Raw genomic sequence first — 27,157 nt, 5'->3', positions numbered from 1 at the left:
CTAGCAAGAACGAAAGAAGGCTATAGAGAAGCCGTCAGGGCCCAGAGCTTTGTCTGTAGGCATATCCTCCACAGCTTCCTGTATCTCCGCCTCAGTGAAGGGGAGACCCAGATTCTCTAGAAGGTAAGTGGTAGGGTTCAGAGCTTCCCAATTAAAGTCTAACGGACGAGGAGGAGTGATACGTCTCCAACGTATCTATAATTTCTGATGTTCCATGCTTGTTTTATGACAATACCGACATGTTTTGTTCACACTTTATGTCATTATTATGCGTTCTCCGGAACTAACCTATTGACGAGATGCCGAAAGGCCAGTTGTTGTTTTCTGCTGTTTTTGGTTCCAGAAAGGCTGTTCGGGCAATATTCTCGGAATTGGACGAAATCAACGGCAAACCTCCTATTTTTCCCGGAAGGCTCCAGAACACCGAAGGAGAGTCGGAGGAGAGCCAGGGGGCCCCACACCATAGGGCCGCACGGGCCAGACCCTGGCTGCGCCGGCCTAGGGTGAGGCCACCCTGTCAGCCCTCCTGCGCCGCCTCTTCGCCTATAAAACCCATTTCGACCTAAAAACGCAGGACCAATTGACGAAACTCCAGAAAGACTCCAGGGGCGCCGCCACCGTCGCGAAACTCCAATTCGGGGGACAGAACTCTCTGTTCCGGCACCCTGCCGGGACGGGGAATTGCCCCCGGAGCCATCTCCACCGCCGTCTTCACCGCCATCTTCACCGCCATCGCTGCCTCCATGACGAGGAGGGAGTAATCCACCCCCGAGGCTGAGGGCTCCGCTGTAGCTATGTGGTTCATCTCTCTCCCATGTACCTCAATACAATGATCTCATGAGCTGCCTTACATGATTGAGATTCATATGAGTTTTGTATCACAATTCATCTATGTGCTACTCTAGTGATGTTATTAAAGTAGTCTATTCCTCCTCCATGATGTAATGTTGGCAGTGTGTGCATCATGAAGTACTTGGTTTATGCTATGATTGTGATCTCTCGTAGATTATGAAGTTAACTATTACTATGATGGTATTGATGTGATCTATTCCTCCTTTCATAGTGTGATGGTCACAGTGTGCATGCTATGTTAGTACTTGGTTTGGTTGTGTTGATCTGTCATGCACTCTAAGGTTATTTAAATATGAACATTGAATATTGTGGAGCTTGTTAACTCCGGCATTGAGGGTTCTTGTAGCCCTACGCAATTAGTGGTGTTCATCATCCAACAAGAGAGTGTAGAGTCTAGCATCTATCTATTTATTCTGTTATGTGATCGATGTTGAGAGTGTCCACTAGTGAAAGTATGATCCCTAGGCCTTGTTTCCTAAATACTGCTATCGCTGCTTGTTTACTGTTTTACTGTATCTGTACTGCCCGCAATATTACCACCATCAACTACACGCCAGCAAGCACTTTTCTGGCACCGTTACTACTGCTCATATTTATTCATACCACCTGTATTTCACTATCTCTTCGCCGAACTAGTGCACCTATTAGGTGTGTTGGGGACACAAGAGACTTCTTGCTTTGTGGTTGCAGGGTTGCATGAGAGGGATATCTTTGACCTCTTCCTCCCTGAGATCGATAAACCTTGGGTGATCCACTTAAGGGAAACTTGCTGCTGTTCTACAAACCTCTGCTCTTGGAGGCCCAACACTGTCTACAAGAATAGAACCTCCCGTAGACATCAAGCACTTTTCTGGCGCCGTTGCCGGGGAGGAAAGGTAAAAGGCACTCATACTCCGGTTCCAGGTAACAGTACTTTTCTGGCGCCATTGTGTTTGTGCTCGAAGCTATTTCCTTTAGATCCTGCAATTGCATCTTTTTGTTTCTTGTTTACACTAGTTAGGCATAATGGCAAACAACAAAAATATGAGAGATCTTTATGAACTTTATCTTGAATTAGGACATGATGTGTTTGAAGAGAGAATTAAAAAACCCATGGAACTTTATATGCATGCTAATGGGAATGTTATTAATATGAATGCTTGGAACACTATTGTTGCTAATGCTATGGAAAATTCTAAGCTTGGGGAAGCTGGTTTTGATGAGCATGATCTTTTTAGTCCCCCAAGCATTGAGGAGAAAATTTACTTTGATGATACTTTGCCTCCTATTTATGATGATTATAATGATAGTACTCTTTTGTTACCACCTGTTATGGAGGATAAATTTGATTATGACTACAATATGCCTCCTATATTTGATGATGAGAATAATAATGATAGCTACTTTGTTGAATTTGCTCCCACTACAACTAATAAAATTGATTATGCTTATGTTGGTGTTGGCGTCCGAAACCCACCGGCGAGCAACGGCTGGCAACACGAAGAGCCGGGAACAACTCAGAGCTGCGGCTGGCCCTGGTCCCTCGCGCGACGGCCCGCAAAGACTCTGCACACACGTCCGATGCTGGTGCAAGGGCGTGCCAGCTGACCTATACCTGGTGCATGGCATACACGTAAACATTAAATACGAGCCTCGATCGGCTCTCAGGTTTTCCCGTGAATCGGCTCAAGGAGCCGATCCACCCATGATTCGTAAAGGGTTTACGATAGCATGGTGGTCCTGCTTGATCAACATAAAGCTAAAACGATCTACAACGATTTAGGGTTTTCACCGCATAATCGGAACATCCTACTCGTGATTGAGCCTAGCAGCCACGCACGGTGTCAACAAACCAACCATATATAAGGCCTAAAAACCAACATGAAGTTGATCCCCGGAACATCTTATCTAGGGTTAGCAAACTGCACCCTACGTGCCACCGGATCCTTCAACCCGTTTGCAAGGCCTAATTATGCAGATATTAAACTAATCCTTGAAGAACAAGGAACAATCATAACGGATCGGATCTACTAAATAATGATCAAGCAAGGTGCCACCCTTACACCTAAGAAAGATGTAAGGACGGCTAGACGTCTAAGGGTTGCATGAACGAAAGCATGTAGCAAGGTAAAACGATGCTAACCCTAACACATCTATGATAACTACGTTGCTCGCCATCAAAAAGGCTTCAGCACGAGCAACGCATGAACAACGAATAAACGTATACTGCCTAGATCGCAAGATGCGATCTAGGGAGCATGATGCTTACCCGGAAGAAACCCTCAAAACAAGGGGTCGGCGATGCGCCAAGATTGGTTTGTGATGAACGTGATTGTTGTTTCTCTCGATAACCCTAGATACATATTTATAGTCCGTAGACTTTCTAACGTGGGAATAATCCCAATCGTGCACGAGTCAAGTTTTATCTAACCGACACGTATCCTACTATATTTACAGATACAAGGGCAAACTGCCCAATCTTCGTGTATAAGGCCGGTTCACGTATTTCTTCTATGTATATTCTTCAAGCCCAATCTTGATCGCGGCCCACCTCTGACTCGGTCAAATTCTGGTGATAACACATGCCCCCCTGGTTTTGGAATTGATAATTCCAAAATCACTCTGTTTTCTCTTCGTCGGGTCATGTCATAGCAGAGCAGAATCGTCGCAGTATCCTTCATCATGATGCCTTGCCTTCTCAACTTCTCCGCAAGATTTGATAACTTTAGCATCACCCCCTCAGACACCGTAATGGCATTCAATTTCCACTATGCTCCCCTTATTTAATTAGTCTGAACAGTTCACTTCTTCATCCCCTTCGCATTAGCACTCCAAAAGCCCTCCTCTGCCACCATGTCTTCTTCCTCCTCTGCCTCGTCGGGTCTTTCCACCCAGTCCTCCCGCGAGCCGATGCCGGAGTGGGACCCAAAGAAGGCCCACGAGGCCCACATTCGCCGCGCCATAGAAGACGGGGATGAGTCCGATCCACGACTTCTCTGTGCAGTGCGAGGACGACCAGTCCTCGACCGACGGAGAAAGTGACCTCCACTTCCTTGCTGACGGGGAAACGGAAGAGGAGAGCGACGACAATCGCTTCTCCTGGGACGACTTCTCCTCCTTCGAGGAGGAGGAGGAGGAGGAAGAGGAGGAGGACGACACCTCCTCCGATGAACCGCCGGCCAAGCGCTTCTGCCCCTGGCCGGGGAACCTCAGCGACTTCGACAGCGACGACGATGCTGACGAGGAGGACGAGGACAACGAGGGCCCTGCTGGCGTCCGTGGCAGCAGCGACGACGAGTCAGCCGGGAGTAGCGCCGACAGCGGCGACGATGGCGACGACGAGGGCAGCAACGGCCCATAGATAGGACCCTTAGTATAGGATTAGCAGTAGTAAACGGGGCAATGTATCCCCTGGTACTTCCTTTTGAGAGCGCTCAGCTTTTTATGTAAGGAATCCCGTTATCAATGAAGAATTTCCTTTAATTTGATTCTGTCGATTTCCTTTATGCTAATTTAGCCGATTTCCCCTCATACTGCCTTTGCCGATTGTCAACTTAATCAATGCCCAATGAGCCGATGGTAACGCATCGGTCCCTCGCAATCTATCCTTCAACTCTTCGACTGACGACTCTGAGAGCTGGTGTATAAATGTGGGAGACCCATGCCTTCAGGAGAGCCCTAGGACCGTTGCTGAAACAACTTGACGCTGAAGCTGATACTCTGCAGAACAGGTGCCACCTGCTCGCAAATCTCCCCGCGATAGTTTCCAGTGATGCTTTATAACCCTGCTCTATTTCTTTGCAGCAACAAGATGGCCCAGAGCCTGTCAATGATGATGGATCCCCTTTTAGATTCCTTTCAACAGCTCTGGTGGTCTTCTCCTGCAACAATTCACCGCTTCTGAAGAAGGTTATGATGCAGAGCCAGCCGACAACACTCCAATCGGCTCTAAAAACAGAAGGTCTACCAGATCAGCTGCCCCCCGAGCCTCAGTTGAGGCGAGCACAGCGGCGAGGACGCACAGTTCAGTCGAAGGGCCTCGAACTCAGTCAATTCTGAGACAGTCACCACGCAGAGCCAGCCAGACTTGCCACCGTCGGCTTCAAGAAAAGGTCAGCCCCTGAACCTGCCGTTTCCCAAACTCCCACCAAAAAAGGGCAGGGCAGCTCCATCCTCTCCTCGGCTCATGTTGCATGCCGACCCCTTGTCGTTCTTATCGGCTAACCTCTTCCTCTGCAACTGATGACACCTCTAACAGCACTGCTGAACTGGCGACCTTGCACAAAGGGTTGGAGGTCCTCGAAGAGAAGGTTCGGGCAACAGCTCATTGAAGCTGAGGAAGCTCTCATCGTTCACTCCCTCGAGGAAGCAGAAGGCCTCGGGGCTGAACTGAAGACCGACTTGGTCGAAAAAACGCGTCTTGAACACGCGGCTGGTAGATCCTGCGTAAATTGTACTAGAGTCGATGGCTGTGCATCGGCTGTTCATCATGCGAATTTTTTTTTTTACTGGCCAATTTTTCTATCGGCCACTCAAATTTCACTGCCCATGTATCTCACATGTTCCTCTGATTATGTGCCCCCCGAGCCGAATCTGTCAGGTTACTGCAGATATCGGCTCTGCAGTTATCCAAGGCACTCTATTTGAACGTCGGCTCTGTTAGGACCAATGTTGACTTCTTCCAGCTCATCAGCCGACGTAAATCCGTTGCCCGTTCGATCGATGTTGAATACAGGCAGAACGTATGGTGAGGATAATTTTGGCCGATTGCTGGAATCGGCCTCCATGTTGATTAAATCGCTCAATGAAGGTTTCGCAATGTTCGAGTTTCACTATGACTACGTGACATGCTTGAGACAAGATCATTACTTTTCATTTTTTGGGGGCCGATCACAAGGATCGGCCTGCCCATGTACCTTCATAGACTTTGCTCCTGTTACACGGTCAGGCCAGTGGATAAGACCAGTCTCACCCCGTTTTTTGACACGTCGATGTACTCGCAGTCATCCAAAGTGATGCCTGAGAGTGGCTCTTGGCCTTCCGTCTCCCAAACGTTCATGCCAGCCGTTGAAACCTCGGCTGTATCGTCTGCATGGACGACTTCTACTTCATCTCCATCCCACTGTATTAAGCATTGGTGCATCGTAGATGGAATGCAACAGTTGGGGTGGATCCAATCTCTCCCTAGCAGGACAGCGTAAGTGCTCTTGCTGTCGACAATGAAGAACGTCGTAGGGATGGTTTTCCTTCCTACGGTCAGATCTACGTTCAGAACACCTTGTGCATCAGATGCTTGGCCGTTGAAATCACTCAGTGTCACGTTGGTCTTGATCAGATCCGAGCTAGAGCGTCCCAACCGACGTAGCATGGAGTATGGCATGATGTTGACTGCCGCTCCGGTGTCCACCAGCATCCTATTGACAGGCTGCCCATTGATATAACCTCGTAAGTACAGGGCCTTCAGGTGTCTGTAACTTCTTTCACGTGGCTTCTCAAAGATAACCGGCCGTGGGCCGCAGTCAAGTTGTGCCACAGGTGCTTGGTCTAATCCTGGAGCACAAAACTCCGCTGGAAGGATGAACACCATGTTTGTACTAGCCGATGTCTCATCATCGGCTTTCCTTTGCTTGGGGCGCCACTCCATCTTTTGTGGTCGACCCTCTTCGTCTAGGGTTCGTTGAATTTTCGCGGCCAGATCGGGCCGCGCCTTCCTTAGCGTGTGCAGGTATAACCTTTCGGCTTCCTCCAAACCGCGCAGTCGCTGAACCCTACGCTTTTGGGAACGGCTGAGTCCATCAGGGCACCACCTTGGCCGGTGGTACTTGTCCTCTTCTTCTTCATAGTCATCTTCCAACTCCTCGAGGTCTTCTTCCCGAGAGGACTCAGTTGGCTTGTTCCTAGATGGGAGAGGCCCAAGACGTTTGAACACTGACACGTCTGTTGCACCCTTCTTCTTCTGTCTACATTCTGGGCAGTTGCCGATTGTAGGCAATCGGCTCATTCCTGAATCCCAGCAGTGTTTGAAGAAAGGGCAGTCCCAGTGCTTGTCCACGTCGTCCTGTTCTCTCGACTTCTCCTTGGCGTAGCGCTCATATCCCTCCTCGTCGCGATCATGCCGACGATGTCTCCTGGCGTTCCTGCTAGCTAGACGATCCCTTTCATCGTCGCTATTGTACCGCCGGCGCTGGTCATACTGACTCACGTATTTATTGAGGAGATGATCAGAGAGAGGTCGTTGATATCGTACATTCTTCACTTCTCCCTCTGTGATGTAGCGCTTGCCATCGTGTCGGAGCCGATCACGTGGAGCGGCTTCCTCTTTGTCCTTGCTACGAGAGCGGCTGCCCTCGCCTTTGTCCTTTCCAGAGTGGTGCCCAGGCTCGACCATGTTGATGCTTAACGAAAAACCTGGCTGGCGCCCCTCGGGGTAAGCGTACTCCACCGTGTTAACGGCGGGGAAGGGGTGTGTGTCGACTTTCATGGCGTACTGGTTGAAGATTAGACGCCCTTGCTCTATCGCCATTTGGATCTGCTGATGCCACACCCTGCAGTTGTTAGTGTTATGGCTGAACGTGTTATGCCATTTGCAATATGGCTTTTGATACGTCTCCAACGTATCTATAATTTCCGATGTTCCATGCTTATTTTATGACAATACCAACATGTTTTGTTCACACTTTATATCATTTTTATGCGTTTTCCGGAACTAACCTATTGACGAGATGCCGAGAGGCCAGTTGCTGTTTTCTGCTGTTTTTGGTTTCAGAAATCCTAGTAAGGAAATATTTTCGGAATTGGACGAAATCAACACCGAAAGTCTTAGAAATACGCGAAGCTTCCAGAGCACCGGAGAAAGGCCAGAGGGGTGCCAGGGGGGCCCCACACCCTAGGGCGGCGCGGCCCAAGGGGGGGGGGCGCGCCCCCCTATGGTTTGGGCAGCCCGTGGCCCCTCCGACTCCGACTCTTCGCCTATTTAAGCCGTCGTGACCTAAAACTTCGACACCGCTTGACGAAACTCCAGAAAGACTCCAGGGGCGCCGCCGCCATCGCGAAACTCCAATTCGGGGGACAGAACTCTGTTTCGGCACCCTGCCGGGACGGGGAATTGCCCCCGGAGCCATCTCCACCGCCGTCTTCACCGCCATCTTCACCGCCATCGCTGCCTCCATGATGAGGAGGGAGTAATCCACCCCCGAGGCTGAGGGCTCCGCTGTAGCTATGTGGTTCATCTCTCCCATGTACCTCAATACAATAATCTCATGAGCTGCTTTACATGATTGAGATTCATATGAGTTTGTATCACAATTTATCTATGTGCTACTCTAGCAAAGTTATTAAAGTAGTTCTATTCCTCCTACACGTGTGTAAAGGTGACAGTGTGTGCACCGTGTTAGTACTTGGTTTATGCTATGATCATGATCTCTTGTAGATTGCGAAGTTAACTATTGCTATGATAATATTGATGTGATCTATTCCTCCTACATATGCATGAAGGTGACAGTGTGCATGCTATGTTAGTACTTGGTTTAGTCTGTTGATCTATCTTACACTACAAGGTTACTTAAACATGAGCATTATTGTGGAGCTTGTTAACTCCGGCATTGAGGGTTCGTGTAATCCTACGCAATGTGTTCATCATCCAACAAAAGTGTAGAGTATGCATTTATACGTCTGCATTATGTGATCAATGTTGAGAGTGTCCACTAGTGAAAGTGTAATCCCTAGGCCTTGTTCCTAAATACTGCTGCGTTACTACTGCTTGTTTCTTGTTTCTTTGCGTTACTACTGCTGCAATACTACCACCATCAACTACACGCCAGCAAGCTATTTTCTGGCACCGTTGCTACTGCTCATACTTATTTATACCACCTGTATTTCACTATCTCTTCGCCGAACTAGTGCACCTATTAGGTGTGTTGGGGACACAAGAGACTTCTTGCTTTGTGGTTGCAGGGTTGCATGAGAGGGATATCTTTGACCTCTTCCTCCCTGAGTTCGATAAACCTTGGGTGATCCACTTAAGGGAAAACTTGCTGCTGTTCTACAAACCTCTGCTCTTGGAGGCCCAACACTGTCTACAGGAAAGGAGGGGGAACGTAGACATCAAGCTATTTTCTGGCGCCGTTGCCGGGGAGGAAAGGTAAAAGGTACTCACACTCCGGACCTCGGCTACCAAGCTATTTTCCGCCATTGTAAGTACTCGAAGCTATTTCCTTTAGATCCTGCAATTGCAACTTTTTGTTTCTTGTTTACACTAGTTAGGCATAATGGAAAACAACAAAAAAATTGGTGAGCTTTTTAATCTATTTCCTAATTTAGAATTGTTTAATGCGAAAATTAAAAAACCTATGGAACCTTATTTGCATGCTAGTAGCGATGTTATTAGTATGAATGCAATTACTGCTAATGCTATGAAGAAGTCTAAGCTTGGGGAAGCTAGTTTTTGTGATCTTTTTAGCTTCCCATCTTTAGGGGAGAAAATTTGTTCTGATAATGCTTTATCTCCCATATGCGATGATTCTAATGATGCTTCTGATATTTTAATTCCACCTGCTGAAAGTATTCCGTATAAAATACCTATGAAAATTATTGAACGTGTTATGGACAACCACTATAAAGGGGATGGAACTGTCCATCCTAGAGATCATTTACTATTTTTGCACGAATTATGCGGGTTATTCAAGTGTGCAGGTATCTCTATGGATGAAGTGAGGAAGAAGCTATTCTCTGTTTCGCTGTCTGGTAAAGCGGCGCATTGGTATAAATTGTTGGAGAATAGACATTCTCTTGGTTGGGAGGAAATTGCATCTCTCTTTTATTCTAAATTTTATCCTCCTCATGAAGTGCATATTGATAGGAATTATATTTATAACTTTTATCCTCATGATGGAGAGAGTATTTCTCAAGCGTGGGGGAGACTAAAGTCACTAATGCTCAAATGTCCCATTCATGAGCTCCCCCGTAATGTTATTGTTAACAATTTTTATGCGAGGCTTTCAGGACAACACAAGGACTATCTGGACGCATGTTCGGAGGGATCTTTCACAAGCAAGGAGGTTGAAGCTAGGTGGGATCTTCTTGATCGGATTGAGGACAACGCTGAAGGATGGGAGAACAATGAAGGTAAAGAGTTAGGTATAAATTATGATTATGAATGCATTGAAGCTTTTATGGATACCGATAAATTTCGAAATATGAGTGCTACTTATGGTCTTGACTCTCAAGTTGCTGCAAATCTTTATAAAGCCTTTGCTTCTCATTTTGAATTGCCAAGGAAGAATTTTGATAAGTATCATGAACCTTTTAAAGAGGCTTGCATGAAGAATGAAATTGTTGTTAATCATTGCCATAAGCATGCTCAAACTCCTAAGAGTGCTATTTCCTATAAGCATGTTAATTTTTGTGGAATACATAAACCTTGTGGAATTAATCAAATCAAAGATGAATATTGTATCCATCATGCTAATGAAAAAACTAGAAAGTGGTTTAGGGCTCTAGATGATCTTGGTAAAAAAGTTTGTGCCCTCTATCCTTTTATTTGTGAAGTTTGCCATGAAGTGGATCATTTTAATTTTCAATGCTCCTCCAATGATAATTTGAACCCAATGAGTGCTGCAAATTTGTATTGTGATGATGAAATTACTCCTAATCAGCATGATGAACTTACTTTATTTTTGGGGTGTGAAGAACTGTCGAGAAAAATCTCTTTGTTACATATGAGTGATCTCGATATTGATGATGTCCTGCATGGGTGTTTTTCTTATTGCATTGATAATATCCATACAAATACTTACATACAAAATATTTTAGAAGATGACACCTTGCCAAAATATGATAGGACCGCCATGTGTTTTGAACTAATTAATGGAAAGGAGGAATCCTCCCAAGTTTCTTCTATTGTTTCTGGAAGTAAATCAGGTTATGCGGACAAGCTACCCTTCAAGCCTCTTCCTCCTAAAGAAGGAAATGAGGAGAAGGAAGAGAAGAAGAAGAAGAAGGGAACGAAGAAGAAGAAGAAGAATAAAAAGAAAGAGGTAACGGCGTATCCCCGCGTGAATGAGATAACGCTAAGTAACCGTAAGTATGTTGCTCCTAATGATTATTGTGATAATGAATCTAAATATGATGATCTTCCTATGCCCTTTACATACATTAGCGATCATGATTTGAATGAGCACACTACTTTTGATATTGCAAATCTCTGGGAAACTAATTCTGAAAATGATGATAATAATTGCCATAGTGTCAGTGCTATCCATGCTTCCTCCCATAATAATATAGAAAGCTGTAAGCTTGGGGAAGAGGTGTTTGAAAATCCTTTTGCTACTGATCATTATGTGTTTGATACATATCCTTCTAATAACAATGATGGTATGGTCATAGATAAACCGACTGTGAAAGATAACTATTCTATTTCTTATGATGACACTGTGCCTCCGATCTTTGATGATTATTATAAAGAATGCTATGATATAGGTTATAATTATCCTTATGAAACTTGTCATAGTCATGATTGGATTACCAAAAGCAATTCTTTTAATATGCAACTTGTTTACCATGTTCAAATTCTTGATAATAATCTTGCTCCAATTACTATTAATGAGAACAACTCTTCTTATGCCAAAATTAATGATACTTCTATGCATATGAACCATGATAAGAATGTTTTAAGTGATGGGTATATTGTGGATTTCATCAATGATGCTACTGAAAGTTATTATGAGAGAGGGAAATATGGTTATATGCATCTTAATAATATTAAGTTTCCCCTCTTTATGTTGAGAATCTTGAAGTTACTCGTGTTTTATCCTCTTATGCTTGTCACTTTGTTCTTCATGAATTCATTTGTGTACAAGATTCCTCTTCATAGGAAGCATGTTAGACTTAAATTTGTTTTGAATTTGCCTCTTGAAGCTCTCTTTTGCTTCAAATACTATTTCCCGCGAATGGATTATTAAAACTGCTGAGCCCATCTTAATGGCTATAAAGAAAGAACTTCTTGGGAGATAACCCATGTGTTATTTTGCTACAGTAATTTGTTTTTTTTATTTTGTGTCTTGGAAGTTGTTTACTACTGTAGCAACCTCTCCTTATCTTAGTTTTGTGTTTTGTTGTGCCAAGTAAAGCCTCTAATCGAAGGTTGATACTAGATTTGGATTTCTGCGCAGAAACAGATTTCTATCTGTCACTAATCTGGGCTGTTTTCTCTGTAGAAAAATCAGAAAAATATGCCAATTTACGTGCGTGTTCCTCAGATATGTACGCAACTTTCATTAGTTTTGAGTTTTCTGATCTGAGCAACGGAAGTATTTATTAGAAATTCGTCTTTACGGACTATTCTGTTTTGACAGATTCTGCCTTTTATTTCGCATTGCTTCTTTCGCTGTGTTGGGTGGATTTCTTTGTTCCATTACCTTCCAGTAGCTTTGAGCAATGTCCAGAAGTGTTAAGAATGATTGTGCCACCTCTGAACATGTGAGTTTTTGATTATGTACTAACCCCTCTAATGAAGTTTATGAGAAGTTTGGTGTGAAGGAAGTTTTCAAGGGTCAAGAGAGGAGGATGATATACTATGATCAAGAAGAGTGAAAGCTCTAAGCTTGGGGATGCTCCGGTGGTTCACCCCTGCATATTCTAAGAAGACTCAAGCGTCTAAGCTTGGGGATGCCCAAGGCATCCCCTTCTTCATCGACAAATTATCAGGTTCCTTCTCTTGAAACTATATTTTTATTCGGTCACATCTTATGTGCTTTACTTGGAGCGTCTGTATGTTTCTTGTTTTTGTTTTTGTTTGAATAAATGCTTGTGTGGGAGAGAGACACGCTCCGCTGGTTCGTATGAACACATGTGTTCTTAGCTCATAATATTCTTGGCGAAGGTTGAAACTGCTTCGTTAATTATTATATGGTTGGAATTGGAAAATGCTACATGTAGTAATTGGTATGATGTCTTGAATAACTTGATACTTGGCAATTGTTGTGCTCTTGTTTAAGCTCTTGCATCATATACTTTGCACCTATTAGTGAAGAAATACATAGAGCTTGTTAAAATTTGGTTTGCATGAGTGGTTTCTCTAGAGTCTAGATATTTTCTAGTGAGGTGTTTGAACAACAAGGAAGACGATGTATAGTCTTATAATGCTTGTAATATGTCTTTTATGTGAGTTTTGCTGTACTAGTTCGTGCTTGTGTTTGCTTCAAACAACCTTGCTAGCCTAAACCTTGTATCGAGAGGGAATACTTCTCATGCATCCAAATCCTTGAGCCAAACAACACTATGCCATTTGTGTCCACCATACCTACCTACTACATGGTATTTCCTGCCATTCCAAAGTAAATTGCTTGAGTGCTACCTTTAAAATTCCATCATTCACCTTTGCAATATATAGCTCATGGGACAAATAGCTTAAAAACTATTGTGGTATTGAATATGTAATTATGCATTTTATCTCTTATTAAGTTGCTTGTTGTGCGATAACCATGTTTACTGGGGACGCCATCAACTACTCTTTGTTGAATTTCATGTGAGTTGCTATGCATGTCCGTCTTGTCTGAAGTAAGAGAGATCTACCACCTTATGGTTAAGCATGCATATTGTTAGAGAAGAACATTGGGCCGCTAACTAAAGCCATGATCCATGGTGGAAGTTTCAGTTTTGGACATATATCCTCAATCTCAAATGAGAAAATTATTAATTGTTGTTACATGCTTATGCATAAAAGAGGAGTCCATTATCTGTTGTCTATGTTGTCCCGGTATGGACGTCTAAGTTGAGAATAATCAATAGCGAGAAATCCAATGCGAGCTTTCTCCTTAGACCTTTGTACAGGCGGCATAGAGGTACCCCTTTGTGACACTTGGTTAAAACATGTGCATTGTGATGATCCGGTAGTCCAAGCTAATTAGGACAAGGTGCGGGCACTATTAGTATACTATGCATGAGGCTTGCAACTTGTAAGATATAGTTTACATGATACATATGCTTTATTACTACCGTTGACAAAATTGTTTCATGTTTTCAAAATAAAAGCTCTAGCACAAATATAGCAATCGATGCTTTCCTCTTCGAAGGACCATTCTTTTACTTTTATTGTTGAGTCAGTTCACCTATCTCTCTCTACCTCAAGAAGCAAACATTTGTGTGAACTGTGCATTGATTCTTACATACTTGCTTATTGCATTTGTTATATTGCTCTGCATTGACAACTATCCATGAGATATACATGTTACAAGTTGAAAGCAACCGCTGAAACTTAATCTTCCATTGTGTTGCTTCAATGTCTCTACTATGAATTTATTGCTTTATGAGTAACTCTTATGCAAGACTTATTGATGCTTGTCTCGAAAGTACTATTCATGAAAAGTCTTTGCTATATGATTCAATTGTTTACTCATTGCATTTACATTGTTTCGAATCGCTGCATTCATCTCATATGCTTTACAATGGTATGATTAAGATTATGTTGGTAGCATGTCACCTCAGAAATTATCTTTTATCGTTTACCTACTCGAGGACGAGTAGGAACTAAGCTTGGGGATGCTGATACGTCTCCAACGTATCTATAATTTCCGATGTTCCATGCTTGTTTTATGACAATACCAACATGTTTTGTTCACACTTTATATCATTTTTATGCGTTTTCCGGAACTAACCTATTGACGAGATGCCGAGAAGCCGATTCTTTGTTTTCTGCTGTTTTTGGTTTCAGAAATCCTAGTAAGGAAATATTTTCGGAATCGGACGAAATCAACACCGAAAGTCTTAGAAATACGCGAAGCTTCCAGAGCACCGGAGAAAGGCCAGAGGGGTGCCAGGGGGGCCCCACACCCTAGGGCGGCGCGGCCCAAGGGGGGCGCGCCCCCCTATGGTTTGGGCAGCCCGTGGCCCCTCCGACTCCGACTCTTCGCCTATTTAAGCCGTCGTGACCTAAAACTTCGACACCGCTTGACGAAACTCCAGAAAGACTCCAGGGTCGCCGCCGCCATCGCGAAACTCCAATTCGGGGGACAGAACTCTGTTTCGGCACCCTGCCGGGACGGGGAATTGCCCCCGGAGCCATCTCCACCGCCGTCTTCATCGCCATCTTCACCGCCATCGCTGCCTCCATGATGAGGAGGGAGTAATCCACCCCCGAGGCTGAGGGCTCCGCTGTAGCTATGTGGTTCATCTCTCCCATGTACCTCAATACAATAATCTCATGAGCTACTTTACATGATTGAGATTCATATGAGTTTGTATCACAATTTATCTATGTGCTACTCTAGCAAAGTTATTAAAGTAGTTCTATTCCTCCTACACGTGTGTAAAGGTGACAGTGTGTGCACCGTGTTAGTACTTGGTTTATGCTATGATCATGATCTCTTGTAGATTGCGAAGTTAACTATTGCTATGATAATATTGATGTGATCTATTCCTCCTACATATGCATGAAGGTGACAGTGTGCATGCTATGTTAGTACTTGGTTTAGTCTGTTGATCTATCTTACACTACAAGGTTACTTAAACATGAGCATTATTGTGGAGCTTGTTAACTCCGGCATTGAGGGTTCGTGTAATCCTACGCAATGTGTGAAGGAGATATGCCCTAGAGGCAATAATAAAGTGGTTATTATTTATATCTTTATGTTTATGATAAATGTTTATATATCATGCTAGAATTGTATTAACCGAAACATTAGTACATGTGTGATATGTAGACAAACACGAAGTCCCTAGTATGCCTCTTAAACTAGCTTGTTGATTAATGGATGATTAGTTTCATAATCATGAACATTGGATGTTATTAATAACAAGGTTATGTCATTGTGTGAATGATATAATGGACACACCCAATTAAGCGTAGCATAAGATCTCGTCATTAAGTTATTTGCTATAAGCTTTTGATACATAGTTACCTAGTCCTTATGACCATGAGATCATGTAAATCACTTATACCGGAAAGGTACTTTGATTACACCAAACACCACTGCGTAAATGGGTGGCTATAAAGGTGGGATTAAGTATCCGGAAAGTATGAGTTGAGGCATATGGATCAACAGTGGGATTTGTCCATCCCGATGACGGATAGATATACTCTGGGCCCTCTCGGTGGAATGTCGTCTAATGTCTTGCAAGCATATGAATGAGTTCATAAGAGACCACATACCACGGTACGAGTAAAGAGTACTTGTCAGGAGACGAGGTTGAACAAGGTATAGAGTGATACCGAAGATCAAACCTCGGACAAGTAAAATATCGCGAGACAAAGGGAATTGGTAATGTATGTGAATGGTTCATTCGATCACTAAAGTCATCGTTGAATATGTGGGAGCCATTATGGATCTCCAGATCCCGCTATTGGTTATTGGTCGGAGTGAGTACTCAACCATATCCGCATAGTTCTCGAACCGTAGGGTGACACACTTAAAGTTGGATGTTGAAATGGTAGCACTTGAATTATGGAATGGAGTTCGAATATTTGTTCGGAGTCCCGGATGAGATCCCGGACATCACGAGGAGTTCCGGAATGGTCCGGAGAATAAGATTCATATATAGGATGTCATTTTATGTGAAATAAAATGTCGCGGAAGGTTCTATGGAAGGTTCTAGAAGGTTCTAGAAAAGTCCGGAAGAAACCACCAAGGAAGGTGGAGTCCACATGGGACTCCACCACCATGGCCGGCCAGCCCTAGATGGGGTGGAGTCCCAAGTGGACTCCACCATAGGGGGCCGGCCACCCCCCACATGGGAGGTGGGAATCCCACCTTTGGGTGGGAGTCCTAGTTGGGCTAGGTTTCCCCCTCCTATGGAAGGTTTTGGTTTCGGGTCTTATTCGAAGACTTGGACACCAACACTTGGGATCCACCTATATAATGAGGGGCCAAGGGAGGGGGCCGGCCACCCCAAGACCATAAGCTGGCCGCCCCCCTTGAGTGGCCGGCCACCCCCTCCCAAACCCTAGCTTTGCTCCTCCACTCCATATTGCCCGCGTAGCTTAGCGAAGCTCCGCCGGACTTCTACACCGCCACCGACACCACGCCGTCGTGCTATCGGATTCAAGAGGAGCTACTACTTCCGCTGCCCGCTGGAACGGGGAGGTGGACGTCGTCTTCATCAACAACCGAACGTGTGACCGAGTACGGAGGTGCTGCCCGTTCGTGGCGCCGGAACCGATCGTGATCAAGATCTTCTACGCGCTTTTGCAAGCGGCAAGTGATCGTCTACCGCAGCAACAAGAGCCTCCTCTTGTAGGCTTTGGAATCTCTTCAAGGGTGAGACTCGATACCCCCTCGTTGCTACCGTCTTCTAGATTGCATCTTGGCTTGGATTGCGTGTTCGCGGTAGGAAATTTTTTTGTTTTCTATGCAACGTTATCCTACAGTGGTATCAGAGCTGTGTCTATGCATAGATGGTTGCACGAGTAGAACACAATGGTTTGTGGGCGTTGATGCTCTTGTTATCTTTAGTTTGAGTACTTTGCATCTTTATGGCATAGTGGGATGAAGCGGCTCGGACTAACTTTACATGACCGCGTTCATGAGACTTGTTCCTCGTTCGACATGCAACTTGTATTGCATAAGAGGCTTTGCGGGTGTCTGTCTCTCCTACTATAGTAAAGATTCAATTTATTCTTCTATTGAAAACATTAGTATCAACGTTGTGGTTCATGTTCGTCGGTAGATTAGATCTCTCTCGAAAACCCTAAACCACGTAAAATATGCAAACCAAATTAGAGACGTCTAACTTGTTTTTGCAGGGTTTGGTGATGTGATATGGCCATAATGTGATGATGAATATGTATGAGATGATCATTATTGTATTGTGGCAACCGGCAGGAGCCTTATGGTTGTCTTTAAATTTCATGTTGAGTAGTATCTCAAAGTAGTTGTAATAGTTGCTACATGGAGGACAATCATGAAGACGGCGCCATTGACCTTGGTGCTACGCCGACGATGATGGAGATCATGCCCGAAGATGATGGAGATCATGTCCATGCTTTGGAGATGAAGATCAAAGGCGCAAAGACAAAAGGGCCATATCATATCACATATGAACTGCATGTGATGTTAATCCTTTTTATGCATCTTATTTTGCTTAGATCGCGACGGTAGCATTATAAGATGATCCCTCACTAAAATCTCAAGATAATAAAGTGTTCATCCTTAGTAGCACCGTTGCCAAGACTTGTCGTTTCGAAGCATCTCGTGATGATCGGGTGTGATAGAATCAACAAGTGCATACAACGGGTGCAAGACAGTTTTGCACATGCGGATACTAAGGTGGTCTTGACGAGCCTAGCATGTACAGACATGGTCTCGGAACACGTGATACCGAAAGGTAGAGCATGAATCATATGGTTGATATGATGAACACTTTGAGTGTTCGCCATTGAAATCACACCTTGTCTCGTGATGATCGGACATAGGTGCGGTGGATTTGGTTCGTGTGATCACTAAGACAATGCGAGGGATATTGTTTTGAGTGGGAGTTCACCTAGGGTTTTAATTATGTTGAATTAAAATTTGAACTCAATTTGTCATAAACTTAGTCTAAACTATTGCAAATATATGTTGTAGAGATGGCGTCCCCAATCAATTTTAATCAGTTCCTAGAGAAAGAGAAACTTAAGAGCAACGGTAGCAACTTCACCGACTGGTTCCGTCATGTGAGGATCTTCCTCTCTGGCGGAAATCTGCAATTTGTGCTTGATGCACCGCTAGGTGACCCTCCTGCAGAAGATGAATCCGATGAAGTAAAAGCTGTTTACGCAACTCGGAAAACTCGGTACTCTCAAGTTCAGTGTGCCATCCTGTGCAGTCTGGAATCCGATCTTCAAAAACGTTTTGAGCACCATGATCCTCATGAGTTGATGAATGAGCTGAAAGCTATATTCGAGACTCATGCGGCCGTGGAATGCTATGAAGCATCGAAACAATTCTTCAGCTGCATGATGGAAGAAGGCAGCTCCGTTAGTGAGCACATGCTCGCCATGACCGGGCATGCGAAGAAACTCAGTGACTTGGGAATAGTGATTCCTAACAGACTGGGGATTAATCGTGTCCTTCAATCACTGCCACCAAGTTACAAGAACTTTGTGATGAACTACAATATGCAGAACATGAACAAGGAGTTACCTGAACTCTTTGGCATGCTAAAAGCTGCTGAGATTGAGATCAAGAAAGAGCACCAAGTGTTGATGGTCAACAAGACCACCAGTTTCAAGAAACAGGGCAAGTCTAAGGGAAAATTCAAGAAGGGTGGCAAGAAAGCTGCCACGCCTCCTATGAAACCTAAGAACGGCCCTAAGCCTGATGCTGAGTGCTATTACTGCAAGGAGAAGGGACACTGGAAGCGTAATTGCTCCAAATATCTGGCTGATCTAAAGAGCGGCCTTGTCAAGAAGAAGAAAGAAGGTATATCTGATATACACGTTATAGATGTTTATCTCACTGGTTCTCGTTCTAGTACCTGGGTATTTGATACTGGTTCGGTTGCTCATATCTGTAACTCGAAACAGGAACTAAAGAATAAACGAAGACTACTGAAAGATGAAGTGACGATGCGCGTTGGAAATGGATCCAAAGTCGATGTGATCGCTGTCGGCACACTTCCTCTACATCTACCTTCGGGATTAGTTTTAAGCCTAAATAATTGTTATTTTGTACCCGCGTTGAGCATGAACATTATATCTGGATCTTGTTTAATGCAAGACGGTTATTCATTCAAGTCTGAGAATAATGGTTGTTCTATTTTTATGAATAATATCTTTTATGGTCGAGCACCACAAAAGAATGGCTTATTTCTGTTAGATCTCGATAGTAGTGATACGCATATACATAACATTGATGCTAAGCGAATTAAACTTAATGATAATTCTACTTATATGTGGCACTGTCGTCTTGGTCATATTGGAGTGAAACGCATGAAGAAACTCCATACTGATGGATTACTTGAATCACTTGACTTTGAGTCACTTGATAGATGCGAAGCATGTCTAATGGGAAAAATGAAAAAGACTCCATTTTCTGGTATGATGGAGCGAGCTACTGACTTATTGGAAATCATACATACCGATGTATGTGGACCAATGAGCGTAGCATCGCGCGGTGGTTATCGTTATGTTCTAACCTTCACAGATGATCTGAGTAGATATGGGTATATCTATTTCATGAAACATAAATCCGAAACTTTCGAGAAGTTTAAGGAATTTCAAAGTGAAGTAGAAAATCAACGTAACAAGAAGATCAAATTTCTACGATCTGATCGTGGGGGTGAATATCTGAGTTATGAGTTTGGCATGCATTTAAAGAAATGCGGAATACTTTCACAATTGACACCGCCGGGAACACCTCAACGAAACGGTGTGTCCGAACGTCGTAATCGAACTCTCTTAGATATGGTTCGTAGTATGATGTCTCTTACTGATTTGCCGTTATCATTTTGGAGTTATGCATTAGAGACAGCCGCATTCACTTTAAATAGAGCACCATCAAAATCCGTAGAAACGACACCGTATGAATTATGGTTTAATAAGAAACCTAAGCTGTCGTTCCTGAAAGTTTGGGGTTGCGAAGCCTATGTAAAGAAGTTACAACCGGACAAGCTAGAACCCAAAGCGGAGAAATGCGTCTTCATAGGATACCCTAAGGAAACTATAGGGTACACTTTCTATCACAGATCCGAAGGCAAAATCTTTGTTGCTAAGAACGGAACCTTTCTTGAGAAAGAATTTCTCACTAAAGAAGTGACTGGAAGAAAAGTAGAACTCGATGAGATTGATGAATCTATACTCGTTGATCAGAGTAGCGCAGTACCGGAAATTGTACCTGTACCGCCTACACCGGCAACAGAGGAAGCTAATGATAATGATCATGAAACTTCGAACGAGGAAACTACTGAACCTCGCAGATCGACAAGGGAACGTACCACTCCTGATTGGTATGATCCTTGTCTAAATGTCATGATTGTGGATAACAATGATGAGGACCCTGCGACATATGAAGAAGCGATGATGAGCCCAGATTCCAACAAATGGCAAGAAGCCATGAAATCCGAAATGGGATCCATGTATGATAACAAAGTATGGACTTTGGTAGACTTACCTGATAGCCGAAAGGCTGTCGAGAATAAATGGATCTTCAAGAGAAAAACAGATGCTGATGGTAATATTATTGTCTATAAAGCTCGACTTGTCGCAAAGGGTTTCCGACAAATTCAAGGAGTTGACTACGATGAGACTTTCTCACCCGTAGCGAAGCTAAAATCTGTGAGGATTTTGTTAGCAATAGCTGCATTTTTCGATTATGAGATTTGGCAGATGGATGTCAAAACGGCGTTCCTTAATGGAGACATTGAGGAAGAGTTGTATATGGTACAACCCAAAGGTTTTGTCGATCCTAAAAATGCTGACAAAGTATGCAAACTTCAGCGTTCAATCTATGGACTGAAGCAAGCATCAAGAAGTTGGAACCGACGCTTTGATAAGGTGATCAAAGACTTCGGGTTTATACAGTGTCATGGAGAGGCCTGTATTTACAAGAAAGTGAGTGGGAGCTCTGTAGCATTCCTGATATTATATGTAGATGACATATTATTGATCGGGAATGATATAGAACTATTAAGCAGTGTTAAGGGTTATTTGAATAATAGTTTTTCAATGAAAGACCTTGGTGAAGCATCGTATATATTAGGCATCAAGATTTATAGAGATAGATCAAGACGCCTAATAGGGCTATCACAGAGTACATATCTGGACAAGATTCTAAAGAAGTTTAGAATGGACGAAAGTAAGAAAGGGTTCTTACCTATGTTACCAGGCAAGGTATTGAGTAAAACTCAAGGACCGGCTACGGCAGAAGAAAGAGAAAGGATGAGTAACATCGATCTCCTCGATCTCCTCGATGAGGCCAGAGACCTCGCACTCTCCAGAACCGCCATTTACCAGCAGGACCTCCGTCGTTACCACAGTCGCCGCGTTCGGAGTCGCTCCTTCCAAGTCGGCGACCTGGTACTCCGGCTAATCCAGGACAAGAAAGGGATGCACAAGCTGTCCCCGCCCTGGGAAGGACCATTCGCCGTCAGCCGCGTACTCGGCAACGACTCCTACTATCTCATCGACGTCCGCAAGGACGACAAAGGCGAGCCGCTCACTAAAGAGGTGGAGCGCCCCTGGAACATCAACCTTCTCCGGCGGTTCTATACCTAAGGAAAAAATGTAATCCGAAAATTCAGAGGTTAATAAAAATCGCCGACCATTTTTGATCTCAAGCTCCGACTACCTCTCCTTCACCCGCCAGATATCGCCATCTCTCATCCCGGTACACACCGGCTTAGTCGCCGCAACAAGCGACTAGGTGCTGAGAGACCTCCGGTCGCCGCTGCTGGAAGAGAGAAGTCCACGATCGGCCAAGTAGCCGGGCTAACACGGGATGGCGGCGTAACCGAGGCGCAACACCAGGCCCGGTCACCCACCATCTCTAACGCCGTCGGGTGAAAACGGCGACTGGAACCCACAGCAGGGCCGCACGCTCGGCCAGCCCCACGGGCCTCGGCGACCGCCTTGTGCTACGCTATAAAGCACACCAATGCCCTCCTCTACCTTAGGTTGGCGGGTGTGCGGCTAAGTACTTCGACTAGGGACTCCGCAAAACGGACCCGCGGCTCGCCAAGGAAAATACGCCCGCAATGATCCCCTTTGGAGTCGCCTAGCGACTGGCTCACCGAGCCACGACGAGTGGCGCGCTACATCCGAACAGCGCAAAATACAACTCACCACTACTCCACCCATGAGGCTGCTATTCGTACTATAATGACTACGTACTGCGACTGGGGACGCCCAGCTCGAAAAGGAAAACAGTCAAGTCGATAGCCTTCATTGGGGTCGCAAGGCGACTGGCCTGAAGGCCATGGATAGTCGGAACCAACTCCAATGCATCGCCGCCTCAAAATAATGCAAAAGCAACCACCGAATCATATTTAAGCAAAAGTCATCATTTTATTTACAACTAACTCCCGCTCGCGGGAAATCCAGCCACTTCCTACACAGGTACTCAGGAAACTACGAGGACGACCCCGGAGCCCCCTCTACGACAGGCTCGACGCCATCATCGCCGTGACGAAATTTCGGCGTGTACACCACGACCGGATATGTCGACAACGAGCCGGCGGCAGCGGCATGGAAGAGGCGCTCCGCGGGGTAGTCCACCGGGCCCGGCTCTTTCTCCGCGTCACCAGGTGCCGCTTGGCTGGGGATATGAGTCTCCAAGTCCGCGGTCGCCAGTACTCGGTCGGCGAAGGGGCGCACCGCATCCATCAGCCGCAGCACTTCGGCAACATCGAACTCGCCAGTCTCCGAGGGGAAGCCAGCGGTGACCTCCTCCACGTCGAACCCTTCAGAGTAATGCGCCAGCACCATACTCAGAGCCATGGTAATGCCAACGCGGCAGGAAGAGCGGCGAAGCCAGTCAACAACAGCCGGAATGTTGGACACCGCCTTGAAGACGGATGGCGTGTCCCGCGGAATCACCTCCCGCGGGCTTAGGTACTGGAGCGCGGCGAGTATCTCCCCCGCGCAGGCGATGATACGCGCGGTCGCGGTCGACAGGCATTCCCGCGGAGTCGCCGTCTCCACGAAGTCGCACGTACCTGCAGTCAACAACACAAGGAAAAGGGAAAATGAGAACTTCCCCTTCAACGCCAACTGGCCCCCGGAGCCGACTCGCCACGCTCGGGGACTGGCCCCCGGAGCCGACTCGCCACGCTCGGGGACTGGCCCCCGGAGCCGACTCGCCACGTTCGGGGACTGGCCCCCGAAGCCGACTCGCCACCCTCGGGGACTGGCCCCCGGAGCCGACTCGCCACGCTCGGGGACTGGCCCCCGAAGCCGACTCGCCACGCTCGGGGACTGGCCCCCGGAGCCGACTCGCCACGCTCGGGGACTGGCCCCCGGAGCCGACTCGCCACGCTCGGGGACTGGCCCCCGGAGCCGACTCGCCACGCTCGGGGACTGACCCCCGAGGCCGACTCGCCGTGTTCAGATGCTCGAACCCCCGGCAAATAAACAAGAAGTGCGACGACAAGAACTTACCAAGAATCTGCCGCGACATCTCCCTGACGAAAGCCTCGAAGTTGGTCTTCTCGGCCTGCACCGCCAGGACGATGCCCTCGGACGCCTCCCTCTCCGCAGCAAGTTCTTTGGCGTGCTGCTGCTTCAAGGCCGCCACCTCCTCCCGCAGAGACGCGGCAGCCCCACGTGCAGAGTCCCGCGCATCAGTCGCGGCCTCCAGCTTCACCTTGTATTCGGTGATGACGTCCTCCAGCTCCCGGCCCTTCTGCTCCAGGACCTTCGTCAATTCCGCCACCTCCGCTTTCGCCCTTTTCCGGGCCTCTTCGGCCTGCTGCGCCCGGAACTCGGCTTCACGGTAGAAGGACTCCTTGACGAACCCTTCCCGAGCCTCGGCAAGAGCCTTTGCCTGCGCCTCTGCTACAAGAAAAGGAAACGGTGAGAACGAACGCCCGGGCCAGTGACACTGAATGAGGACGGCGAGTGGGCATGACTTACTGCCCAGGGCAATCAGCTTCCGGTTCTTCTGCGCCGCCTCCTCCACAAGCGCGGTCAGCCGCTTAATCTCCGCCTACGGAAACCAAACAAAAGTGCCAAGGTCAACAAACAAAAAGCAAATAGAGACTCGACTCGCCCTTTCAGACCAAGTCGACCCTCGGGGACTGGGGGTGACTAGGCCACGTGTTCAGCGACACTTACCACATGCGCCTCGCCAAGCGCCGTGTGGAGCTCAGTGAAGGTCAATGAAGACGGCGGCGGATGACGCGACTCGGTCGCCCCGTCCGCTCGCATCACCGCCTCAGTCGACGGAACCTCGCCCGTCCGCGTGTCGGTGTCGCTGGGCGGGGCGCGGTCCCTGGCGGCCTTGGACCGGCGCTCTTTCAGTGGCTCCGACAGACCGCCCTCCTCGACGATGTCCTCTTCAACTTCGGGTGCCTTCTGCCCCTCGGTCGATCCAATGTCAGTCGACTCCTCCTCCACCACAGGCGGAGCAACGTCCGGACCCGTCGCCGCACTCGCCATGCCCCCGCGAGCCATGCTGGGTAGAGGAAAAACGTTGGCGGTGGGCTCGACGTGGCTAGTGCTCTCCTTCTCCGCTTGACTCCCGGCGGCGGGCTCTTCTGGAGCCGACCCCGCACCCCCAAGGTCGGACGGCGCCGCCTTCCTCTCCGCGGCTTTCTTCTTTGCCTCGGCCGCCCTCGTGGCCGCCACCCCGGCCGCGGGCGGCTTCGCCAAGGTCTTCTTCTTGGACCTACAGAGAGGCGAGGTGAGTCGACACTCAGTCCAGTCGCAGGAAGGATAAATTCGACAAGAAATACTTACTTCACCGTGGGAATCGCTTTTACGCCCGGACCGGCCCGAGCTCCCGCATCGATCGCGTCCTTCAAGGGACACTGAAGCCTCATGGACCCTTCCAGGAGAGTGGGGCGCAGTCGCTTTGATAGCGGCTCGGCCCCTTCCTTGGAGGGCTCCGCCTTGTCCTCCGGACGGGAGGTCGCCTCCTCTTCAGCCGCGCCCTGGGACGAGGACTCGGCACCCCTCTTCGACCCGCGCGGGAGTCTGATGAAGTCCCGCGCCTCCGAGTCCGACTCGGTGCGCTCCTCCTCCTCGTCGACCTCTTCCTCCTCGCCTTCGGTCATCTCCGGTGGTTCCTTTCCGGCGAGAGGAGGGAGGTGGTCCGCGATCTTCCGCCAACGCTGCAATCGAATCAAAGGAACGAGTCAGAAAGGAAGAAGCGCGGCTAAGCCGTGCGAAGTCGCCATGCGAAGCATTACCTGAGGCGCTGGGGTGTCTTCGGTGTAGGGCTGCAAGCCGTCCTCGAAGGAAGTAAAGGTGGCAGTGGTGATCTTAGCAAGCGCCTTCCGGTACTCGCCCTCGTCCCACTCGGTCGCCGTCGACCGGGTGCGGTCGTTCTGTCCCCGGTACTCCCACATGGGGTGAGCTCGGCACCGCAGGGGGATCAGCCGCCGGCCAAGCCAACAGTTGTACATGTCGACCGCCGTCAGGCCGTCATCTTTTAGCGCCTGGATCGCTTGGCGCATATCCTTCACCACCTTCTCCTGCTCGCGCGGCAGCGACCGGACATTGAGGCGCCGCGGGACGCTCGGCTCGGGACTGTATTGGGGAATGCATACCTCGCCCGGGGGAGTGTACTCCTTGGCATAGAACCAGAAACGACGCCACAGCGACTGCGCCTTCTTGGGGAGCGCCATGTCGATGAAGCTTTCCCCGGACTTCACCTGGAAGGTGATCCCCCCGTTCGGGATGAGTGCTTCGCTGTTCTTGCTGGCCCGAGTCGCCCGCCCGTGGAAGATGGACACCCACAGCGGGAAGTAGGGTGGGCAGCCCAAGTAGCATTCACACAACGCCACGAACAGAGAAATCTGTTGGACGCTGTGCGGCCCAAGGTCGGAGACCTTGATGCTGTAGAAGGCCAGCAATTGGCGGAGGAAGTCGGAGGTGGGGAGAGCGAACCCGCGATCGAGGAAGCTCAGGAAGATCACGAACTCCCCGGGCCGCGGGAGGGGCTCCACCTCGTTCGCCGGCGGAACTCGCCATCGCTCTTGCTTGAACTCCGGGATGACCCCAGAAGCGACGTACGGGAGGAGAGACTCCCGTGTGACCTTTGACTTGCCCCAACCCTTCGCCGTCATGGATGCGCGTGAGACTTGGAATGAAGATGAGATGGGAGAAGAATGCGGAGGAGTGGTGAACCCTAATCCCAGGGGCAGCCCTTTATACCGTCCGCACTCGCCCAGATTAAGGGTGAAATCCGCTCGTTGATCCGTCCCGGAATCGCCGCCCCGTAATCAACGGTCAAGATCTGCGCTCTCTCCGGCTGAGTGGCCGTTAAACTAGCCGTTAGCGGTCACGTCAGGCCCAACGGTCAACAACATGCAAACGGGCCACGCCTCGGTCAACGTGAAATCTAGCCGTTGGCTTCTCCACGTGTCTCTGTGGTGAATGTGCGCCGACTGGCAAAACGCCGACTGGCAAACGGCGATTGTCGTACGCCGACTGACTGATCAAGTTACGGCGACTGGAGACTGGCGCTGAACCCGTGACTTTATCCTCGGGAGCCCGGCGGCGATTCACCTCGATCCATCACCGCGCCTATCCGAGACTTGCTTCAGATCCGCGCTTCATCACCACCGCGCTCGGGGACTACTGATGGGGATATGCCCATAGGGGGTGGGTCGCCAGTCCTACTCGCCCTGAAGATGAAGGCCCAGGTGGACTGCCAGTCGCCCAAGCGACTGGGCCCGAAGGCGACTGGGCCACGAT

At 47.5% G+C, this 27,157-nt stretch overlaps 1 protein-coding gene across 1 annotated transcript; it reads right to left on the bottom strand.

Annotated features, from left to right (window-relative positions):
- Nucleotides 1-25,606, bottom strand: LOC127313262 (uncharacterized). The gene is made up of 5 exons (XM_071824268.1): nt 25,196-25,606; nt 24,572-25,124; nt 24,371-24,443; nt 23,897-24,292; nt 1-116 (listed from the first exon to the last, which is right to left on the bottom strand). The coding sequence occupies exons 1-5, from the start codon at nt 25,510-25,512 to the stop codon at nt 1-3; spliced, it is 1,455 nt and encodes a 484-aa protein (XP_071680369.1). The 5' UTR covers nt 25,513-25,606.
- Nucleotides 25,607-27,157: the final 1,551 nt, after the last annotated feature.

The sequence above is a fragment of the Lolium perenne genome, chromosome 7 (assembly GCF_019359855.2).
Source record: "Lolium perenne isolate Kyuss_39 chromosome 7, Kyuss_2.0, whole genome shotgun sequence".
Lineage (NCBI taxonomy): Eukaryota > Viridiplantae > Streptophyta > Magnoliopsida > Poales > Poaceae > Lolium > Lolium perenne.
This window is presented reverse-complemented; position numbering and strand designations above follow the sequence as displayed.